This window comes from Geotrypetes seraphini, chromosome 2 (assembly GCF_902459505.1).
Source record: "Geotrypetes seraphini chromosome 2, aGeoSer1.1, whole genome shotgun sequence".
In the NCBI taxonomy this organism is placed as follows: domain Eukaryota; kingdom Metazoa; phylum Chordata; class Amphibia; order Gymnophiona; family Dermophiidae; genus Geotrypetes; species Geotrypetes seraphini.
Genome location: NC_047085.1, coordinates 279,337,980 through 279,362,709, shown reverse-complemented (window position 1 = coordinate 279,362,709; position 24,730 = coordinate 279,337,980). Strand labels below are relative to the sequence as shown.

Here is a 24,730-nt window from a genome sequence, read left to right as displayed (position 1 = left end):
TTGTCATTCTCTGACAGCAGTGAAAATGCTGACATTAATAGAACTAAAAACAGCACTGAGTATTCAGACACTCATCTCAATTCTTCCTGATGCTAGATTTGTATTGGCAACTGGAAGAGTTGCATGTGCAAGTCTCAAATGTTTGCTGTATAAATATTACCGGTATGGTGGTATCTGAGTTTGTTTATTTAACTTTTTATACCATTCTCCCAGGAGAGCTCAGAATGGTTCACATGAATTTATTCAGGTACTCAAAGCATTTTCCCTGTCTGTCCCGGTGGGCTCACAATCTATCTAATGTACCTGGGGCAATAAGAGGGATTAAGTGACTTGCCCAGGGTCACAAGGAGCAGCATGGGTTTGAACCCGCAACCTCAGGATGCTGAGGCTGTAGCTTTAACCACTGTGCCACACTGTCTCCCTTACAGCTTCCTTAGCTGTGAAGTTACAGGTAAGTCATTTCCCCTTTGACCTGCAGGTGAATGCAATCGTATTGGATTCTCATCCCCCCTATTGTATTTTTCCATTGATATACTAAACAAACTAGAAAAAATGTTATGGGTACTTCATACTCATATAAAACTAAATAAATAAGCATTAAACCCTTATTAATGCTAGCTAAAGAGAGCTAAAAATTAATTTACTCCTCGCAGAAGCCTCAGCATCTCAGTCTTCAGATCTTCTGTACATCTTGAGTTCAATAATCAATACAGTAGAATCTCTGTAAGTTGGCCACCCAAGGGACTGTACAAACTGGTCAACATATAGGTCAGGTTTGTTACAGGTTGCCACCTCATCCATTGCAACAAAACCTTCAAAATGTACTCCTTTGAATTCTGCCATGGGAGATAGACTGCCTGATAGGGCCAAAACATCATATTCGTGGGTTGTAACAAATCTAATTTCTTGAAATACTGCTGTATCGTTTCTGGCTGAACTTTACTCCAAGCAGAACTAATCCAGAGGGCAGCATCCAGAGTATTAATTGATGCAGTGGATGAAGTTGCTTCCACAGGCAGACCACAGGTTTGTGTTTTAGTAATGACCCACTATAGGAGCTAGGTTCAGTAGTACATTTTAAATGTTTTTATGATGCCTTGATAAAGAGGTTGGATTTTTTTAGGTCATGTTTGGAGACAGAAATTTCAGTGTCACATTTGTGAGATGATTCACTTGCCAGGACAGTTGTCTGTCATCAGTAGAATTAACCGTGTCGTCCTCTTTCTCGATTGATACCCCTTACCCACTCCAGTCATCCATGCACATTTGTTTGATCTCCAAGTGAGGGGAGGTCTTCGGACTTCAGGTTCTTGAATGTATGTGGTTTTGCTGATTTACCAATCATCAAGAGCTTTTTAGTTTCTTTCCGGTTGAGCTAGTGAAAAGCAGAACCGTGAAACATTTTTTGGAAAGTTTTCCGCCTTTACATTTGTCACCCTTCATGATGAGGCTCCTGTCAGGAATCTCCTAGAAAGAGTATGCGCTTGTCAGTGTTAAAGATATTAGCAAACACAACACAAGCCCCTCGAAAAACCAAACAATATAATCTTATTACACTTTCGACCTGGTTTACAGCACAGCACAACTACCGTATTTTCGCAGATATAACGCGCGCGTTATACGCGATTTTACCTACCGCGCATACCCCTCGCGCGTTATATGCCTGAGCGCGGTATAGAAAAGTTTTTAAACATAGTTCCCACCCCGCCCGACGCCCGATTCACCCCCCCAGCAGGACCGCTCGCACCCCCACCCCGAACGACCGCTCGCACGCGCTCCCACCCGCACCCGCATCCACGATCGGAGCAAGAGGGAGCCCAAGCCCTCTTGCCCGGCCGACTCCCCGACGTCCGATACATCCCCCCCCCCCGGCAGGCCCACTCGCACCCTCACCCCGAAGGACCGCCGACTCCCCAACAATATCGGGCCAGGAGGGAGCCCAAACCCTCCTGGCCACGGCGACCCCCTAACCCCACCCCGCACTACATTACGGGCAGGAGGGATCCCAGGCCCTCCTGCCCTCGACGCAAACCCCCTCCCCCCAACGACCGCCCCCTCCCCAAGAACCTCCGCCCGTCCCCCAGCCGACCCGCGACCCCCCTGGCCGACCCCCACGACACCCCCACCCGCCTTCCCCGTACTTTGTGTAGTTGGGCCAGAAGGGAGCCCAAACCCTCCTGGCCACGGCGACCCCCTAACCCCACCCCGCACTACATTACGGGCAGGAGGGATCCCAGGCCCTCCTGCCCTCGACGCAAACCCCCCTCCCTCCAACGACCGCCCCCCCCAAGAACCTCCGACCGCCCCCCCAGCCGACCCGTGACCCCCCTGGCCGACCCCCACGACCCCCCCACCCCCCTTCCCCGTACCTTTGGAAGTTGGCCGGACAGACGGGAGCCAAACCCGCCTGTCCGGCAGGCAGCCAACGAAGGAATGAGGCCGGATTGGCCCATCCGTCCTAAAGCTCCGCCTACTGGTGGGGCCTAAGGCGCGTGGGCCAATCAGAATAGGCCCTGGAGCCTTAGGTCCCACCTGGGGGCGCGGCCTGAGGCACATGGGCCAAACCCGACCATGTGTCTCAGGCCGCGCCCCCAGGTGGGACCTAAGGCTCCAGGGCCTATTCTGATTGGCCCACGCGCCTTAGGCCCCACCAGTAGGCGGAGCTTTAGGACGGATGGGCCAATCCGGCCTCATTCCTTCGTTGGCTGCCTGCCGGACAGGCGGGTTTGGCTCCCGTCTGTCCGGCCAACTTCCAAAGGTACGGGGAAGGGGGGTGGGGGGGTCGTGGGGGTCGGCCAGGGGGGTCGCGGGTCGGCTGGGGGACGGGCGGAGGTTCTTGGGGGGGGCGGTCGTTGGGGGGGGGGGGGGTTTGCGTCGAGGGCAGGAGGGCCTGGGATCCCTCCTGCCCGTAATGTAGTGCGGGGTGGGGTTAGGGGGTCGCCGTGGCCAGGAGGGTTTGGGCTCCCTTCTGGCCCAACTACACAAAGGTACGGGGAAGGCGGGTGGGGGTGTCGTGGGGGTCGGCCAGGGGGGTTGCGGGTCGGCTGGGGGACGGGCGGAGGTTCTTGGGGGGGGCGGTCGTTGGGGGGAGGGGGTTTGCGTCGAGGGCAGGAGGGCCTGGGATCCCTCCTGCCCGTAATGTAGTGCGGGGTGGGGTTAGGGGGTCGCCGTGGCCAGGAGGGTTTGGGCTCCCTCCTGGCCCGATATTGTTGGGGAGTCGGCGGTCCTTCGGGGTGAGGGTGCGAGTGGTCCTGCCGGGGGGGGGATGTATCGGACGTCGGGGGGGGCATCAGGCTTTCAGGATGGGGACAGACCTTCAAGGGGGGACAGGACTTCAAGGGGGGACAGTGCACGGAAAGTCAGGGGGGGTGAACGGAGAGTCAGGACAGCGCACGGAAAGTCAGGGCAGTGCACGGAAGTCAGGGGGGGTGAACGGAGAGTCGGGACAGCGCACGGAAAGTCAGGGCGGGCGAAAGGAGCGTCGGGCATCATGCGCGTTATATGCCTGAGCGCGGTATAGAAAAGTTTTGGTACATATCATCGTGATTTCTGCGCGCTATACCCCTGTGCGCGTTTTACACAGGTGCGCGTTATATCCGCGAAAATACGGTACTCATGAAAGATCAGCAGAGTCCACAAAGAGAGTACTAAACATTCCACAGGTATAGAGTTCCAGAACAAGGCAAAAAAACCTACAATTCGCACATCAGCAAAGCTTCTTCTATGAAAATTATTAAAATTAGGAAAAAGCCTCAGATCTCCCCCTCCACCAAACCGAGAAACTCAGGTTGAAAACAGGTGGAGTTTTACAGGGTGTAATAAAGTCACTGGCATAAAAAAACCTCCTCAATAATTTCAATGGAGAAAAGCCTTGTGCAATGCAAGTGGGATATACTCTGCCTTGTATCGGGACCCCTATAATCTGAAAATGATTTGAAAAGCTAAATTCTATTAAGTGGACAGAGAGACACCGCACATCGACGGTGGCCAGCGTTTCGCTAATTACAAGCTGCCTCAGGACGTGAAGTCACAGTCAATCCTGCAAAACACAAAGTTATATAAGATCAAATACTTAACGTTTGAAGGATAGCTGCTCAAATCTCTCGGCGAAATGGACCGGACACTTTTCAACGTACTCTCAAATCAACTCCTCGATCAAACATGGAGGTTCCCCAAACACAGAGGGTGGAATATGCCCCGCCTATTTAAATCCCATTGGTTGTAGTCACATGGGACAAAGATAGAACAGGATTGGATAAGATCCTATATGTTGAAACCTCTCCCGAAAGTCCTAACCCATCCCCCACACACACCTCACCACTGCTACTGTCAATCACAATGCATGATGCCATTCAGTCCTAGAGTTTAAACCCTTTAGGTTCCTCAGTTTCCAAAGCACAAATCCAAAAAAGTTCTCTTTGTAAAAGCAGACGCTGACGATTGTGATGGTTTGTAGGAATATAATCTATTACACAACACCGTAGGTCTTCAAAAACATGATTGAACTCCAAACAATGAGCAACGATTGGTGCCTGCAGTTTGCCAGTGTGGAGACAACTTTTATGTTCTGTCATGCATGTTTTAAAGGGGCGTGTTGTTTGACCCACATAAATCATCTGACAGGGACACATAATAAGATAAACGACATGGTCCGTGAGACAAGTGGTATGAAAACGAATAAAATGCATTTTGCCCAATGCCGGGTGTTTAAAACCACCAGATAAAACCATCGTTATGGCACAAATTTGACACCTCTGACATTTAGAGTGACTTCCTTCATGCTGGCTGTATTGAGGTTTTGAAACAAAACTATCTGAAGGACTCAAAAGTTCCTTAAGATTCTTTTGCCTAGAATAGGCCATACGGAGGTGGCAATCAAAAAATGCAGGATCCTGACTCAAAATGTTCCAATGTCGACGTTAAAATTTAACCACGCATTTTGTTGATGGTGAAAACTGCAATACACAAGTAATAGTTTGCGCATCTGGGGTTCGTACTTTAGACAGAAACAGAAACCTCCGATCTACATGTTTGGCTCGTTTATAGGCTTTCTTTAAAATTTGTGGAGGATAGCCACGATTCAATAGTCGCTGAGAAAGATCCTTGCTCTGCCAACGAAACTCCCTGGAGTCAGAAAAAATGCGTTTGAACCGTAGAAACTGGGACGTGGGTAAACTCTGCTTGAGTGGCAATGGATGATTACTGGTGAAATCTAAAAAAGTGTTCCTATCCGTGCTCTTACGAAAAACTGTAGTTTACAGCTTGGAACCCTTTTTACTGAGGAGAATGTCTAAAAAAGAAATTCTAGTAGGATGGACATTGATATCAAACTGTATTCTGGCGTGGCGAGCTTAAGCCAGTTATAAAACTCAAAAAGAGTCTCATAGGAACCGATCCATGCTATGAAAATATCATCTATGAACCGGAGCCATAGTTTAATATGCATGCTATATGGGTTGGAAAAAATCCATTGATTTTCAAAGTGCTGCATAAACAAATTAGCCACTGAGGGGGCCATAGTGGCACCCATTGCCACGCCAGAGACCTGTTGAAAAAAACCTTTCGCCATAACGAAAATAATTTCTTTGCATTGCCAAGGCTAGAATCTGTACAATGAAAGAAGTGGGTACCTTCCGTTCAATAGCAGTGGCATCTAGGCAAGTGTGAATAATAGAAATGGCTTCAGCCTGAGGGATCATGGTGTATAAAGATCTAACATCGAGTGTGACCAAGAAGATAACTGCTTGCCAATCGGTTATTTCTTCAAGTCTCAACTGAAAATGTGCAGAATCTCGTAAATAAGAAAAGCCTCTAGGAACAAGTGACTGAAGAAAGTGGTCAACAAAGCATTATAGGGGCTCTAAAATGGAACCATTACTGGATACTATAGGATGGCTGTTGTAGTGACTTATGTACTTTAGGCAGGACATAGAATACTGGAACTCTGGGATGTTCTTCATTAAGATACTTATATTCCTGTCTGGTGATATGTTCATTCAACAGAGCAGAAAATGTTATTTCTCTAATTAGAAGACTAAGTTCTGTGGTAAGGTCAGAGGTTAGTTCAAGATAATCTGTCTGAACAGATAATTGTCTGATGATTTCATTATGATAGCCAACCATGTAGAGGACCACCACCGCACCACCTTTATCGGCCCGACATATTCTTATGGAGGTGTTACCTCGTAGCCGTTCCAAGGCTGTATATTCCTCCTTAGAAAGATTAAAATGCTGAAATTGCCTATGATTCTCCAACTTTCAAGTGTCACGTAAAACCAAATCCTTAAAAGTTGTCAAATGAGGACTTGGTGTGGTGGGTGGAAGCCAACGTGATGGTCTACGAAAAGCAGAAGGGATAACTGGAGGGCAAGATTTCGAAAAAAAGAATTCCTGTAAATGCAGCTTACGGAAAAATCTATCTAGATCTTTACGCAGATGCAAATATTGTAACGGCTGAACAGGAACAAACGTCAACCCTTTAGAAAGTACACCAACTTCCAGTGGTATAAGTGAGTGGTGAGATAGATTAATGACTAAACTCTCTGATTGGTCACTTGACCTCTCTGTGACCGAGTGTTGGGCCGATGTTGTTGTTGATTGCGGTTCCGCTGACGGCCTCGATTCTGTTGATATTGTCTGTTGTGTTTGTTCTGTCGGCCTTTGCCCTGTAAAAAATCCTCATCAGATGTAGACAAAGAACTGCCATCGGACTTATCAGAACGTGCAAAATCAGGGTCTGTTGGCTGAGATTGAACCTCTAACCATGGGTAAATGGGACCTTTGGTGTAGTCCGCCTCATCGCGTTTAAATTTTTAAATTTTGTATTTTTGTAATCCTACCTTGAAACTATTTATCTTTTTCTGTATATCATTTAATTGTGTATCAAAAGATTCAGAATCCAGAGTACTCTTCAGTTCACTCAGTTTTGTGTCCAATTCAAACTGAATGGACTCTGCAGATCTTTCATGAGTAGTTGTGCTGTGCTGTAAACCAGGTCGAAAGTGTAGTGAGATTATAGTGTTAAAGATATTGTCATCTTTTAAGCCTCTGGTGATGTTCAGGAGCTTTTTTATGAACTCTTCTACAACCTCTACTGGAACTTCATTGGTTTCACCACACAAGACTTTCTGGGAGATCTCATGTCTCAGTTTAAATTTCTCAAGCCAACCACTTGATGCTTTGAAATCTGTCATTCCGAATTCTTGTGCAAATTTTATAGCAACTGTTTGGATCATCAGCCCAGAGATTCAGGTGTTAATGCCCTTATTTGTTTAAACCAGCTTAATATGGCTTCATCGACTTCGAGGGAAGTTTCCTTCTTTTCTGCTGTAGGTCTCTGCTTTCCTTACCATATCTCTCCAAGTACTCATGTTTACATTTTTGGATGTTGATAATTGTGGTCTTGCTAACACCAAATGCTCCGCTGTCTTTCTTTGGCTGCAGCTTTCCAGAAAATGTAGAAGATAAAACCTTTTCTTTCAATGTCAGCTGTTTGAGCTCTTTCCTTTGGGCCATCATATCTCGATTAACTGTAAAATTTTTCAGTAATTGTAGGATGTACCTAAAATTCAGACCAGTCCTTCACATTGAAAAATTTTCAGCAACACATGATAAGCAATAGAACATTAGGCCTAATCCAACACGTGGTAATAATAAAACATGAAAAAAGAACTTGTACTAAAGAAAAAAATGCAACTAATGGGCAAAGTCTATCCCTTGTTGTAGAGTGAACTTAACTGGTAAATTTAATGTGTCATAGTCCAAGTGGTCAAGATACAACTTACAAAGGTTAGTCTTCCACTTAGTATATGTGGTGCATTTCCGGTCTGTGAAAATTAGGTCAACTTAAGGAGATGGTCAACTTTGGAAGTTCTGCTGTAGTTTTGTTACCATTGAATTGATGTGAGCAATTCATTGATGTCTTTAGTCTTTGCACACAGCTTTCTTGTCTACTAAACTTTATAGTGCAGACTACTGTGCAGAATCCAGGTTAAGATTTTTACTAGCCAACTTAGGTTTTACCCAGGTTTTCTTGGGATCTGCTTATGTATTAGGATCTGTTCTTACCCTTAAGTCTTAGGAACAGTTTAAGTCTTAGGATCTGATTAAGTCTCAAGATCTGTTTTCCCAGGTTTTCTTAGGATCTTAAGTTCAACCTGACTCAGGTGATAACTTTTTCATTCTCTGTTGATCACTTATTGCATGATGGCAACTTTAAGTAAGCATATGATCTGGTCTCTTATGTTTTATTGGATCTGTTACAAAAGCTGGTCAACTGATGCATTATATACTATCCCTATCCCAGTCCTTACAAGGACTCGCTTTACTAATTCAGTACCTCTTAAGGCCACAAATCGGGCTCTATACGACTGTTCTGAATGGGGTCCCTTCCAAATCCCGACTGTACCCCCTTCACGAAAACCTAGCAGACCTTATTGCAAAAAACAGCAGATGCTGAGGAAGATTACCTACGCATTTGTCACTGACCTTCCTGACCATCTAATCCTTCAAGGTTTCTATTTAAATATACGATCTATTAGGAACAAAGTGCAATTGGTCAAAGACTGGTTGGAAGAGACCAACCCTCATTTTGTCCTCCTAACTGAAATTTGACTGGTCTCAGATAACGACATTATTCGCGACTATCTTGCCTCCTGGGTTTAAAATTATATCTCAACCTAGAAACAAGGGAAAAGGGTGAGGAATAGCTATTATCCTAAGAGATTCCTTTGAGGCTACTACCCTAGTTTCTAATTCCTTAACGGACCTTGAAATCCTCTCTTGTAAACTCCGGTCTGACCAGTTAGAAGATGGCTTAATAATTACCCTATTTTACGTTCCTCCCAAGAAATGGCCCACAGCCAAGGATAATTTCTACGAGTTCCTCCTTACAAACTCAATAACAGGCCCTTATAACCTACTGACCGGTGATCTGAATATTCACCTAGAGCAGACAGAGCAGGGTGACTCCAAAGATTTACTATCCTTCATCTCCTCACTAAACTTCTTTGCGCCAGCCCCTGAAAAGACCCATCAAAAAGGCCACCAATTAGATTTAGTATCCTTTTCCTCCAAAGAACTAGTCAATCCCAGGATTAACTGGAAACAAGCTACCTGGACTGATTCTTTGTGGTCTGACCACCGATTATGCAATTTCCAAATTAGCTGGCAAGCAAGACGCCCGCCAACCAAACCCAAGAAGAATAAAAGGAATAAGAAAATGACAACTAGCAGAGGCCCGGTGAATCCAGTGGAATTCTGGTCACACTACGACTTAAACTCTAACCCAGATACTGACTCCTTCTTGGTGGATTCTTGGACTAATACGAGTACACAGATACTAAACAAAATGGCCCACATCAAACTAAGAAAAGTGAGAAATAAGAATTTGGAAGGCTGGTTTGACGCTGAGTTAGGAAACGTGAAAAGGGAATTGCGGAAACTCGAAAGACAATGGTTGAAATTAGGAGATAGTGTAGAGAGATTGAATTGAAGACTAAAACTAAAAGAATACAAAAAAACTAATAATAAAGAAATGTACTAATTTCTACGGCCAAAAAATAGGCTCACCTAACACGAATAGCAGAAACCTCTTCAAATTAGTCAACAAGCTTTATGATACTCAGGCCTCCTCCTGCTCCACCTTAGACTCTCCACCATCTGCAGACGCTCTGACCAAGTTTTTTAACAACAAAATAAAAAACTTAAGATCCGAACTAACGGTCCCCACTACCAACCTCAGGACCTACCCAGTTGCTCAATACAAAGACGGACTTAGGGCAGACATGTCCTGGAATAACTTTACTACTCTGTCCTGGTAACAGTTCTGCAAAGCTTACATGAAATACGCTGACTCCTACTGCAGACTAGACTGCTGCCCACCAAATATTATGAAAGTAGCTCCAGTCACCTTCAAAGCCAAGCTATACAATTGACTTTCCTCTCTACTACTGATCGGTACATTTCCCGAGGATCTAGGTCAGATTTGATTACCCCAATTGTAAAAAAATCCTAAAGAATCCACAAAGCTGACATCAAATTACAGACCTATTGCAAGCACTCCCTTATTTGTAAAGCTGATGAAAGGTTTGGTCAACCAGGACCTAGTAATGTACTTAGACAAATTCTACATACTACACGACAACCAATCAGGCTTTCGATTGGGATATAGTACTGAAACAGTCATTGTTAGATTTCCTTCATAGCCTATTTAGTCAAGGCAAAAGTGCTCTAATTCTGCAATTAGACTTAAGCAGTGCCTTCAATTTGGTCGATCATGCCATTCTGATTGAGTGTTTGGAATCAATTGGCCTTTCAGGTAATGTGTTAAAATGGTTTCAGGGTTTTTTAACTAAACGATCTTATCAAGTCTATAGTGATAATAAACAATCCAGCAGCTGGGTAAACTCTTGCAGAGTTCCGCAGGGCTCTCCCCTACCCCCAACATTGTTTAACATTTATCTCACCTCACTAGGGAACTTATTGCAAAGCATAAAAGTCAAATTCTATATCTATGCAGATGATATCACTATTGTCATCCCTCTTACATCCCTGTCATCAGAAACAAGCAATCATCTGTCACTCATCCTGAAACAGATCGGATTATGGATGACTGAATTCAAACTAAAACTCAACTCAGACAAAACCAAATTTTTCTTAACAAGCCCAAATTATAAAATTAAAGACTTGACAATTTTGGTGAATAGTCAGGCCTTCCCTGTTGAAGATTCCTTAAAAATCCTGGGAGTGACTGGACCACCACCTTACCCTAAATATACACACAGATTTACTGGTTAGGAAATGCTTCTCGATATTATGGAAACTCAGAACCATCAGAAAATATTTTGACGCAGTCTCATTCCGCTTTCTGGTTCAATCTTCCATTCTTAGCACACTTGACTACAGTAACATCATTTATTTGGGAACCTTCAAAAAAACCCTCCAAAGACTCCGAATCATTCAAAATTCGGCAGTTTGTCTGATTTTTGGGCTGAGAAAATGGGAACACGTTAGCCCCTACTACCAGAAACTTCACTGGCTGCCCCTGGAAGCATGAGTTTTGTTCAAGTTATTCTGCCTTTGTTATAAATCAATTTTTGGCCTGGCCCCTACATACCTGGTTTCCCAATTTCATCTGGACAGTCCTATTAGGCCCAAACGCAGAATTCACATGTTCTCCTTCCCATCCTTAAAGGACTGCCGCTACAAAAGATTCCTGGACAGAACTCTTGCCTCCCGGGCAGGTAAATGGAATGACTGGCTGGGTAACATTATCATGCATTCCTCATCCTACTTCAATTTTAGAAAAGCAATAAAAACAAATTTGTTCAATCGATTGTAACCTAATTATCTTATAATGTATCACTGTACCTCAAATACGATGACTTTGTATTGTACCACTTCACTGTATTGTACCACTTCGCTGTTTGTCCAGCACCTCTTATTGTAAACTGCCTTGAACTATCATGGCTTTGGCGGTATATAAAAAATAAATTATTATTATTATTAAGCCTCCATCACTTTATTTTATTAAGTCAAACTAAATTAATATCTCTTGACCACCTTGAGTCCCTAAGCAAATATTGTAATTTAAAGAATTAATTGGAAGTAAAATCTGGATTTGGGAATTGTCTGTTTTTAATAACATTAACTGAAATTGCAAAAGTGAGATTTTTGCTTCCAGTTTATAAGTCTGTGTTTTGAAAAAACTGAAATTGTCTATTGGGTATTAACAGCATATTGAGCAACACTAATACATTGCTTTATGTGTAAGTACTGTGAATTGACAGAATTTCATTTAATAGGCTCAAATAATAATAAGTTTATTGTATCTTGTTCAACATGTAAGTTTCCTCTAAGTATGATCGGTTAAATAACATTATTTTGTTGTGGTCCTTGGGGTACACCGATTGTGGTGGTGTTTTCAGGATATCCATATAGTATGCATGAGAGAGTTGTATGTATTTCTTTGGTAAGCAAATCTATCTCAGGCATATTCACGACAGATATCCTGAAACCCTAATGGGACTTGATATGCTTTGAGGCACTTTGGAACTATTGAGACTTTAAATAATTCTTAGCCCCCTTCAACTCCTGAAGCTTATGTGTATAAAATTAGATCAGCAAATACGAAGATCTGTAGTTCTGCTCTGGTGAAACCGAAATCTCTGAAATACTGGTAAAAATTAAATTAAAAGCTGCTTTAGAGCAGGGTTGTTAAGTTTCGATCCTCAAAGACCGCAATTCTGTCAGGTTTTCAAGATTTCCCCAATTAATTTTCATGGGATCTGTTTGCATGCACTGCTTGCATTGTATGCAAGTAGATTTAATGCTTTTTTTTTTTTTTTTTTTTTGGAAAATGCTGAAAACTGAATCTGGCAAGGGCCAAGGTTGGGCACCCCTGCTTTAGAGCAGTGTTTCTCAACATGTGGTACAAGTACATGGGCCATTTGTTGAGAGTACATGGCCTGGCCACCGCCACTGGGGATCCCTCCCTGCCCGCCCACTGCTGAAGCCGCTGCCGGGGATCCCTCCCTCCCTGCTGTGGCAAGTCAGGCACTGCTTCCAACTTGCCCCATGGTAAGAGCAGAGAGAACAATGCTTCAGGTGGTAATAAATCCCATCAGAGGAATTTCCCTAGCTATGAGGCTGCCCATCCCAGTTCAGAAACCTAAAATGCCATCTGCCTTTAAACAACATATGTTCCTTAACTGCTATTTTCAGCTTGACCAAAGGGGAAGGCAAAGATAGTACTGGCCCATTTCTGCACCACAGAACCTGGGGCGTGGCTTGCCACAATATAAAACCAAAGAAAATTAACCCCAAGATATCCACAGAGAAAAAAGTCCAGAAGGAATCAAAAAGAACACTCTGGAATGACGATATTCCTGAAATGGACTTTATTATGTCAAAGTTCCAAAAGTACAATAAAGCAATCCACATAAAAATAAAATAATCCACATAAAAAACCTAAAGAACCTAGTCCGTTGAAAGCGCAGGACCCAACACGGTCACATTTCAACAAGATAGTCTTCTTCAGGGGTCCCTGAGAAGTCCTATGGTGGTAAATGTGTAGAAAAACTGATATGTGGAGACTCTTGAAAAAAAAATGCTGCTGGAATCAAAGCAAATGATTCCAGCAGCGTTTTTTTCAAGAGTCTCCACGTATCAGTTTTTCCACGCGTTTACCACCATAGGACTTTTCAGAAACCCCTGAAGAAGACTTTGCCACAATATAAGCCAGAGCTTCAGACAGGGAAATGGGAGGCTCAGGAAGGTGGATGGAAACCAGCCCGGCAGAAGGTGCAAGAGAAGCAGACCAGATGGTGAAACAAAGCCCAGCCCAGAAACCACCTAGAATTCTTTTGATTAAGGCGGTATAGAAAAATAAAGTTATGTTATGTTATATAAAAAAAATAAAGAGGAGGGAAATAACTCACTCTGCTTATCTTGTTTTTATGCAGTTGCATCCGAGAATTGATGCCAGAAGAGAAGATGAAAATCTTGGAATGCTTCTAATAGAGTTTTTTGAACTTTATGGAAGAAATTTTAATTATTTGAAAACTGGTATTAGAATAAGAAATGGAGGTGCTTATATTGCCAAAGAAGAAATCATGAAAGCCATGGCCAATGGATACAGACCATCCATGTTATGCATCGAAGATCCTCTCTTGCCTGGTATGGTCAAATTTTTACCAACATAAATGCCATTGCAGAGGGTATCAATTTATTGTTGGACAGCCATTCCTAATGTTAGGCCAGAAAACTGCATGTTCTAGTGATACTGTGCTGGTTGGTCAGATCTTAAAATTTCAGCTATGAGGAATAGGAGGTTTAGTTTATGGTTTATTCAAATACTGCCTTTCATTTACAAGTAATAAACTGAACTAGAAAGATGGTATGTAAAGCAAAAGATAAGAGATTCAAAAGACTTAGCTGATGCCCGGTGATGTGCAACCTGAGGGAAGGACCATCTTGGCTCTGAAAAAGCCTGGGAGAGATACATGTTTTAGGCAGGACTTGAATCTTGAGTCTACAGACTTCAATCTTGAAGGATAATGGAAAAGGCCATTTCAAAACACACTGTAGGCCATCCCTGGACTTTGAGCTAAGCAAACAAGTATGATCATTTGAAAATTAAATCACTGTGGAGGCAGTACTGTATGAGTGAACAGCACTGCTGTGCTCTATACAAAAGGATCATGTGGTGAGAAGACAGCATTATTTTTCTATTATCTGCTCTAATTTAGAAACACTCATCTTTGGTTTTCTCTTGCGCCTTTGAATTTCAAGATGAATTAGAATTCAAAAGGGCCTGGGATAGGCACATGGGATCTCTCGGAGAGAGAAAGAGATAATGGTTACTGTGAATGGGTAGACTAGGTGGGCCATTTGGCCTTTATCTGCCATCATGTTTCTTTATATTTTGCCTAGCCATTTTATTGTTAAATCTTATATTCAAGGTGAAGATGTGCTAGGTTCTGGAGAAAATTACAGTTTGTAGCCACTAGTCAATGTTTAACTGTTTGATGCTTTTGATGCTTAAGATAAGAACATAAGAATAGCCTTACTGGGTTAGACCTATGGTCCATCAAGTCACAGTGGCCAATCCAGGTCACTAGTACCTTGCCAAAACCCAATGTGTAGCAATATTCCATGCTACTGATACAAGGCAAGCAGTGGCTTCCCATGTGTCTTTCTCAATAACAGACTATGGACTTTTCCTCCAGGAACTTGTCCAAACCTTTCTTAAAACCAGCTACACTATCCACTCTTACCACATCCTCTGGCAATGCATTCCAGAGCTTAACTATTCTCTGAGTGAAAAAAATTTCCTCCAATTGGTTTTAAAAGTATTTCCCTGTAACTTCATTGAGTGTCCCTTAGTCTTTGTAATTTTTGATGGAGTGAAAAAATGATCCACTCAGGATTTTGTAGACTTCAATCATATCTCCCCTCAACCGTCTTTTTTCCAAACTGAAGAACCCTAACTGTTTTAGTCTTTCCTCATACGAGAGGAGTTCCATCCCCTTGCACAACTCTTGGCCATACTGAGAAATTCAGATATAATTTTTTGAATTGCATATGAGTATTCTGGCTTCTGGGCTGACTCTCAGATCCACCCTGAACCACTTGAGCCTCCACTCCTGGCAGGTGATATATGCCATCACATGCATGATCATGTATCTTTAAAGGTTTATATCTTCACTTCTATTTCCTTTGGCTCCATTATACTTTTCTCTTCCTGATGCTAAGTCTTACCAGTCTTATTGCCCAGTTCAAGCTACTACATACCCTTCAGGGCACCTGCCTGACTAGCCTAACTTTGGGACAGCTTAGGGAGGATTCCCTTGGAAGAGCAGCTTGCCCTGAATTGTCAGATGCTTGAACACAGGTTGAGTAGCCTCATGTTGGTCCAGATTATTACATTACATTACATTACATTACTGGCTTATATTCTGCCTGTACCTTGCAGTTCTAAGCGGATTACATCAGAAAGATAGCTGGACATTTCCAGGAAGAGAAATACAATTAAAGAAGTTGGTCCTAGTACAACAAAAAAGATAGCTGGACTTTTCCAGTAAAAGGAATACAATTGAAGGCGTAAGGTCTAATGCAATTTTGATGAGATGATTCTGAGAGGGGGTGAGAGGGGAAAAGGGAGGGATTAGGACGTTTGGGTGAATTTCTTGAATAGTAGGGTCTTGATTTCTTTGCGGAAAGCCTTGAGGTCAGTTGAAGCTGTCAGTAGGTTGGTGATGGTGGGATCCTGTTTAGCTGCATGTGTTGCTAGTAAGTTGTCATACATCTTTTTGCGTTTAGTTCCTTTAAAAGGGGGGTAGGAGAAAGGGGATTGGGTTCTCCTCTGTCTGGTTGAGAGGTTCCTGTTTAGACGGTTGTTTAGGTGGGTGGGTGCCGTTCCGTTTAATGTTTTGAATAACGTGCAGTATAGTTTGAATTGGATGCGGGCTTGTATTGGAAGCCAGTGAGTCTAGGAAGGCGTTGGTGATGTGGTCAAATTTTCCAAGGGAATAGATCATTCTGAGGGCAGTGTTCTGCACGGTCTGTAGTTGTTTTATTAGGTAGGTGGGACAGGAAAGGTAGAGGATATTGCAATAATCCAATAGATTTAGGACTAGGTATTGGACTATGAGTCTGAATTGTTCTTTTTCAAAGAATTTTCTGATTTTGCGAAGGTTGCGCATGGTGAAGAATGCTTTTTGTGTGATTTTGTTGATTTGCACCTGAAGAGTGCAACCTCTGTCTACTGTTACTCCAAGGAGTTTGAGAGTGGGTTGTAAGGGATATTTGGTGGTTTTTATTTCTAGCTCAGTTATAGAAGGGGTTTTGTCCTTTTCAAGCAATAGAAATTTAGTTTTATCTGGGTTGAGCTTCAGTTTGTGTTCTGTCATCCATTTTTCCACTGCTTCTAGAGTTTTTTTCCAGGATGCCTGATTTGGTGGGGTCTTGTGTGTCAAAGGGGAGGAGTATGGTGATATCGTCTGCATAGCTGAATGAAGTTACTTTGAGTTTGTCTAACAGGATACCGAGGGAGGAAATGTAAAGATTGAAGAGCATGGGTGACAGTGGGGAACCTTGGGGTACTCCGCAGGGATTGGTCCAAGGCTCTGATATAAGATCTTTTGTTTTTACTCTGTATGTTCTTGTTTTAAGGAATCCTTGAAACCAGTTGTATACTTCGCCTGAGATCCCTATTGCTTCTAATATCTGAAGAAGTATAGTGTGGTCGACCAGGTCAAATGCGGCAGAGAGGTCGAGTTGAATTATCAGCATCCTTCTTCCTTTGCTAAGGTGCTGTCTGGTTATGTCTAGAAGGGAAACTAGCAGTGTCTCAGTGCTGTGGTTCGATCTGAACCCCGATTGAGTTGGGTGAAGTAGGTTGTGGTCTTCAAGGTAGTTGGTGAGGTATTTGGCAACCAGACCTTCTATTAGTTTAACATATAATGGAATTGAGGCGATGGGTCGGTAGTTGGAGGGGGTGTCTATTGGTCCTTTGGGATCTTTCAGTATTGGGGTGATTATGATTTCCCCTAGGTCTTGTGGGAATTGGCCTTCCGTGAGAGTTGTTTGGATCCATTGCAAGAGGCAAGCTCTAAATTTGGGGGATGCATTTAACAGTAAATATGAGGGGCAGTTGTTCAGGTCGCATGACGCTCGACTGTATTTTCTGTAGAGCCGGTTCATGTCCAACCATTGCACCTTTGTAAAGTTGGACCAGTGCCTGTCAGCTGCAGTGGCTTCTTCTGTTGTAGGGTTTATTATGGTCTCGTCTAGGAGGGTTGGTGAGTTGTTGAAGGAGGCTCTAATATTGGCGATCTTGTTCTTGAAATGGTCCGCTAGTTGGGTGGCCGTTGGAGGGTGAATTCCTTGAGTGGATAGGAATGGTTGAGTGTCGGTGAGGTTCTTCACAAGTTGGAAGAGTTTCCTTGTGTCTAAGGATTCTGTGCCTATTAGTTTGGAGTAATAAGCTCTTCGTTTTTCTTTAAGTTTGATCTTGTATTGTTTTATTAGGTTTCTCCAAGTTACTTTGGTTGGTTCTTGGTTCTTTTTTTGCAATGCTCTTTCGAGTTGTCTGCAGTGTCTTTTTAGTTGAAGAAGTTCTGTGTCGAACCATTTGTCTGAAGATCTGCAGAGTTTGTGTTTTGTCTTTTCTGGGGCTAGTCTGTTCAAGGTTGCTTCGCTCAGGGAGCGCCACTGGTGAATGAATACATTGTGATCTATGGAGGCGATTGAGAGGTCTACTGTGATCCAGAATGTAGAAGGGTCGATTTTTGGTCGGGTTTTGAATGAGGTTTTGTGGGTTTCGTGCTTGTTTGTGCTTTGAGTCCAGTTGAAGTTGAAGGTGAATTTGAAGTGGTCTGACCAGAGGGAGGGGTGCCAGGCCCCATTGGAGACATGAATGTTTGGTGCGTGGGGGTGTTGGGACATGTAAGCTGCAATATCAAGTTGGTGGCCTTTTTCATCAGTGGGTTGAGGATACAGAATTTGGTAGGAGAGTGCATTGAGGTATGAGATTATGCCAGCAGCTTGTTTGGAGGAGGTGTCTTCTAGGTGGAGATTTATGTCTCCGAGGAGCAGGTTGTGTGTTGAGGTTAATGAATTCCGGAAGATGAAATCTTCAAGATCGTGTTTTGTGGTGTTCCATTGTCCTGGAGCTATGTAGCAGAGGATGCAGGTTAGGGTGTCTTTGAGTGAGTTACTGGAAAGTTGGACGGCAAGCAGGTCTGATTGTGGGGTGGAGTGTTTGTCTAGGACAGTGATGGTAAGGTTGTTTTTTACTAGGATGGCCAGACCGCCCCCTCGCTTTTTTTCTCGGCAGATTAATTCAAGTTTGTATCCCTTGGGGCAAAATTCTGTAATAGGTGCCAGTGTCTTCCCCTTTCCCTTCCCCCCCCCCAAAAAAAAAAAAAAAAGAAAAGTGTAAGAGCTAGTGGGGTCGAGGATTTCAGGCCTGTGAGGTCTGTGTGAAAGGCAGCCCGAAAAGACAAATCCCAGAAGGAATTTCAAGCTTATGGGAGGCAGAAGTCTTATCCATGTTCTAGCTACAGTGAGAGCTGATTTCAGCACTTTACTGTTCTGTGAGTACAGTGCATTGCTGTCTTTCTAGTACAACAGACACTCCATTCTTGAATCTTCAGGTAGTGAATTTCTCCTTGTGAGAACTCCTTGTAGGGAGCTTTATTTGCATACTTTTTGCTCTTCCTCTTATCTCTTAGCTATTCTTCAACTCCTCGGTTATCTTCCTACACGTGAAAAAAGGAGCTTGTGTTTTCTGCCCTCAGCATTTCATCATGGATGCTAGCCTTTATGGCTGGGGAACATTACGAGGGCTGTCCAGTTCAAGGACATTGGTCTTCTTCCCAGAGGAAGTGGTAAATAACAGCTTGGAACTTCTGGCGCTCCTGGAGTTGGAGAGCATCCCTCAGAACAGGACAGATTGTTTTCTCAGACAGTGCTACAGCAGTGGCCTATGTCAATTGCTTGGGGGGGGGGGGGCAGCACCAAGAATGCTTCTCGGCACCTGGAAGCTCAAATGCTGTTTTTATGGGCAGAGGGCCCATCTGCAGGCACTTATGGCGACGCATTTGCAGGAATGGACTCTACCCAGCCTTTAGGTCGCTACTCTTGTACTACTATGTTTCCCTGAAAATAAGCCCTAGCATGATTTTCGGGGTAGTTCTTTAGTATAAGCCCTACCCCAAAAATAAGCTCTAGTCACAGGCAGAAGTGCTTTCCCCGCCCCCCCCCCCACCATGCAACCGAACCCCCGCTGACACATCTCTTCCCCCAGTAGAATGCCGCCAAACACTAGACCGATATCTTGCAAATGGCAGCATCTGCAAAAATCTAATCAGGCTGCTTCGCTGCCTTCTCTTCCTCCTGGGCGTTCCATGAATTGCGTTGCTGATGACATCATCAGTGATGCGGCAGAGGAACGCTCGGGAGGGAAAAGAGAAGGCCGCGAAGCAGCCTGGTTAGATTTTTACAAATGCTGCCATTTGCAAGGTATATCGGTCTAGCGTTTGGTGGTGTTCTTCTGTGAGGAAGAGATGGAAGTGTCAGTGAGGGTTCGGCTGTGCAAGGAGGGGTATGGGAGGAAGGAAGGAATTGAAGCTGTGCAAGGGTTTTGCTGCGGATGGGATGGGAGGGAGGGGAAGGCACAAGGGGATGAGTGAGAGGGGAGGAAAGATGCTGCACATGGGGGGGAGAAAAGAAAGAGGAAGAATTGGGGTGGAGGAGAGGAAGAAAAAGATAATTGTACATGAAAAAAAGACCTACCCTGAAAATAAGACCTAGTGTGTTTTTTGGGCCCAAAATTAATATAAAACAGTGTCTTAATTTTTGGGAAACACGGTATGTGCTAGTTCTGTTCACTCTCTAGATCAGGGGTGTCAAAGTCGGTCCTCGAGGTCCACAATCCAGTCGGGTTTTCAGGATATCCCAAATGAACATGCATGAGATCTATTTGCATGCACTGCTTTCATTGTATGCTAATATATCTCATACATATTCATTGGGAAAATCCTGAAAACCCGATTGGCTTGTGGCCCTCAAGGAGGGACTTTGACACCCGTGTGTTAACCACATCAAACTACCAGGTATAACTACTCCGGATTCTGTATGTGTAGTGACAGTCCATTCCCATGAACTGGACTTGGAGAAGTAAACTTTGTGCACCGCCCATATGGAGGCAGAGCCCAGGGCACCCTCCAGTTTCTCATATGCAAGCAAACTGTGCAGAGGTGTTTCTGATCGCTGCTTAGATTTCTTTCTTCCGTTTAAAGTTCATTTTTTTGAGGCTTTGGTGCCTTGAGACCTCATTCTTGTGGATTCTCTGCCTGAAAAAGGATACAGGTTCTGCTGAGCCAGACTGCATCACTGCAGGGCAAGCCTTTGGGTGGACCTGGAGAGCCAGCCTGCTGTGCTTTCTTCTGGGCCCAGGGTCCATTCCCCTCAGTTGGCTCACTTTCTGAGTTTCTCAGTGGCTTGAACACAGGCTGTGGGCACCCTTTGATATCAGGGTTCAGGCTACATATTTGCCCATCACTGTCATGCTTTGAGTGTCCCTGGGGGTATGCTGTTGGTCTGTCTGACAGCTCAAAGATTCCTTGGTTTGGAGAGTCACTGGAAGTATCTGAGGCAGAAAGTCCTTTCCACCTGTTCAGCTGCATTAAAAAAAGCTGTAAGCATGCGTCAGCAGAAAACTGTCTACAGCCTCATTCATTTTTATGTGAAAATCGAGGTTGTTCTGAAATTCCCAATTCTGAGGGTTTCTCGCCTCCAAAATCCCTTTTTCTGTGTTTTTGAACTTTTTCAAAAAGTTTCCATGACCTGTTTTTAAACGCGATTTTACTGGAGCTGACCATCTTGGATTTCAATCAATCTTTTTTTCAAAAGCCTCCAATTTTGCTTCCAGTCAGCTGGGATTGACACTTCAGTGGATGAAGATGCCAATTTGTGCCGAGTTGCCAGGAAAAGAGCACCCGTGTGCCGCAGCACATGCGAGGGAGGGATCGGGAGCCTCAGGCTTACCCTTGTCCTCCAGATCTGGTGACCTGTTATGGATCCTTAAAGTGGACATCAAATACTGCCTAGGTCTCTTCTTACGAGGATGCAAAGCAGAGGCGCATGTTGTTTGGGGACCCTGTGAGAGTCCAGCCAGAGGATTTGCAGGCTTTATATGGTTCCCCTGCATCAAGCTTCTTCCCAGAATTTGTGACTCTTATGTGGAGAGCCTTTCTGATACGACCAGGACAGATGGTGCAGCGTATGGGTGCTCAGCCATCAATCCAGGGAGCATCTTTTCTCCCCAGTGTATACTTCTTGAATAAGCCAACCGGCCCCTGACTCTGGTGACCTTTTGGATTACTGCAGGTCGGATGGATTCTCAAATTTCATGCCACTTTTGTCCCAAGATTCTGACTCTGGGCCAGATTCTCAAAACTAAAATCTGCCGTTAAACGTCCTCGCTAAACTGGCTCCATCCAGTTTAGCAAGCATGTATTTGTTGCTGATTATTAAAACGGCTTTGCCGTGATCTTTTCATTGTTTTCTGGCAGTCTCCGATACTGCCATGCAAATGTAGTACAACGGGGTCATTACTAATAAAATGAGCATTCTGAGTGATTCTCTAATCTCGTTCTGCCACATTTGTGGCCAAAATTTGCCGACAGGTCTGAGCTGTCATTGCATTACTTTCTGATCAGTGCCTGAGCGCTGATTGGCTCAGGTAGGCATAGACAGGAAATTAAGGCAAACAAATTAAAATAAAAACCCAAATCAAAGATCAGAAGGAGATGCCCACCCCCCACCTTAGCGGGAGAGATGCCCACTCTCTCCTGCCACCAAGAAACGCAACACCTCCCATGCCTCCAACCACATCTCCCCCTTACCTTATTTACGATGGCTGGCTGGAGGAATGCCTACTCCGTTCGGGCAGGAGGCCCAACTCTTCCCCTCCCCAGTGCATCCTAGGATGCACTGAGGAGGCACCTAAGGCTCTGATTGGCCCAGATACCTAAAGCACCTCCCATAGGAGGGGCCTTAAACAACATGGCCTACTGGCCGGAGGGAGTTGGCATCCCTCTGGCCAGCCATCGTAAATAAGGTAAGGGGGTGGGAGCAGGGGTTCATCGGCTGCAGGGGTTCATCGGCTGCCCGGGGGGGGGTGTCGGGGCGGGAGGTTTCTGGGGTTCTGACCTGACTTCCCCCAGACCACCAGGGCCCTCTCTTGAGGACTTGTTGGTGTGGAATGGGGGTCCAGGTTTTGGTCAGTCAGGGATGTGGGGGTGATCTGGGTGGCCAAGGCAGGAGAATGGGCATCTATCCTGATGATTATTTTAAAATTGTTGAGGAAGGGGGGCCATCATCGGGGGATCAGGGTGTGTGTGAGGGCATCTGGGTGGCCGAGGCAAGAAGGCATGGGTGATCCTCGTGGTGGGGGGGGGGTGTTCGTGTGGCCGCAATCTTAGCTGGGGGTTTGGGAGCATGGGGGAGGGGTTCGGTTGGCTGTGATCTTCACGGGGGGGGGGTGTTTCAGGAGTGGGGTTAGGGGTTTCTGAGCAGGAGGGAGTGGGCATCCCCGCTTGCCTCTCTTTATGTCATATCTGTCAGTAAGGTCTCGCCAGGTCTAGATCTGTCTATTTTTTGGGGTCCTTAGTAGCCATTGCTAGATTTAGTGCATGCCTTAGCGATGTTAGGTCATCGATTAGAGTGCTTGTTTTAATATTAATGACCTCATTTTAATACAAATGAGGTGGTTTGCATTGGAGAGTCGGAGAATCACCGAATGCATGGAAAAGCATGCAGTGAGCCATTCTGTACATCAGTCTTCAAATTAGGTCAACGTTAAATCAATTCAAACTTATTTAGCAATGATTGTTAGATGATCGGCGAGTTTAGTGCATCCAGGGCTGACTATTTTTAAAGTTGGCAAGTGATTCAGAGGTGCATAGGAGGGGAAGGGTGGTAGTCATTTTTTCCTTAAGAAATTCATTGGACCTTGAACTGATTTCTACTAGAAAGCCTCTAATTTTTTTTTAGCTTCATAATGTTGTGGGTAAAGTCAGCAAAAGAAATCTGGATCTGGAAAGAGAATCAAGTCCACAGGCTTGATTGTTTTTAACTTTGAAAATGTCTTTTTCCCTTACAATAGGTGTGTCATTATGGACAAGCAGGTTATCTCCTCATGGCCGTGAGCCATATGCAAAAGGACTCCACTCTGGATTTTTTTCTATGATCCTCCTACTTCACCAGGAGCTCTACTGCAACCTGCAGTCTTTCCCTTCTGCTCGCAAGCCTGAAGGAGTGTTTCTGTACTGCTCGCCCCTTTGTTTTATTCAGTATTTTATTTCAATTATATTTGATGTTTTAAATGCTCAGAGCTCTCCAGTTTCTGTACTAGCTCTGCCTGCATAGAGAAGAAGCAGACTGAGGTCTGCAGCTGACAGGCTGGTCCCTGATGGTACCTGTTAGCCAGCCTGCACATGTATTTTTGGAGCTCTGGACCATATCCTCTTCCCTTCTCACTTACTGCTTAGCAAGGGTTTGAGAGCAGGCTGTTAGGCACCCGTAGGAAGCTCAACAGTGTTTCACGGTGTGCCTGCTGCATTTTTACACCTCCCCTTTCTGTAGCGGGTCCATCTGTCTACTGTGGAGGGGGGTGGGATACGGTCAGACACAGTGTCTGGTTGGCAGCCTGAACTGCATTAAAGGAGCTTTTCACATTATGTAAGGACACAGAATGAGGCAGTGATTTCTTCTCATTACAGCTACTGTTTAGAGCTGAGGCAGGCTGCAGCACATTGCCAACAAATTCACAATGAGTTAAGGCTGTGGAGTGGGATATAAGGTTTGTTAGTGGCCCCCACAATATATGGTTGGTGGAGTCACTTGAGAGGTGCCCTTACAAACGCCAGGTTCAGTTCCCTCACTGAACATTCACCAGGAAGTAGAATCAAAAAGGCACAGCCAGAGGTGATTGCATAAAGAATATATTATAGAAATAGGCTTACAGAAAAGCAATATTTATAAGCATTACAATTAAGCATTACAATTAATGAGAGAGCAACGCAGTTTCCCAGCCTTAAAGAGTTCAGAGGAAAAGAGAGACATAGAAGCCTGAAGTTCCAGGGAAAGGCAGAGAGAGAGAAAAGGGGGATGGGGTGATGGTCCAAGCTTCGTGTTCCATACATAAAGAGAAGGATAGACAGAGAAAGAGAGAGCTCAAGAGATAGAAGAGATGACCAGAGTGCCAAGAGCCAAGAGATAGATTTTTGTGTGTTGCAGAGAGGAGGTTTTTATAGCTTGGAATCTTATTCTGAATATAGAAAACTATTGAGCTTCAATAGAAGTTAAATCTCCCCCTCCTTAGTAAACTTGTGCTAGACAGCCGAAGAATAGGCTATGGTCAAATGTAATTTCCAGTATGCCTTTGACAATAGTTTCTGATTAACTTTAGTTATTTGTGCACCTGGACCCATTGTCCTAAGCACCCTCTTAATCAGACATTAACACCTTTTAGCTAATCATGATTCAATCAGGGCTACTTAAAACAGTCTTTTTGGGTTATAAGAAACAGTCTACCTACACTCAGGGTCTATCTACATTCACATGCCAAAGTCAGATTGATATCATTTCCCATAGGCCTTTGCTGACATAAGTTATGCCAACTGAAAATGCTGATTGCTAGTGATAGCTATGCTGACAT

General features: G+C 44.3%; 1 protein-coding gene across 3 annotated transcripts in view; it reads left to right on the top strand.

The window, feature by feature from the left end:
• TENT4A (terminal nucleotidyltransferase 4A) overlaps positions 1-24,730 on the top strand; it is a 547,459-nt gene that overhangs the window by 257,693 nt on the left and 265,036 nt on the right. For all 3 annotated transcript variants that reach the window (XM_033929742.1, XM_033929743.1, XM_033929741.1), the window contains one exon: positions 13,464-13,677. In XM_033929742.1, coding sequence (XP_033785633.1) covers positions 13,464-13,677 — 214 coding nt within the window. The remainder of the gene's footprint in view (positions 1-13,463; positions 13,678-24,730) is intronic.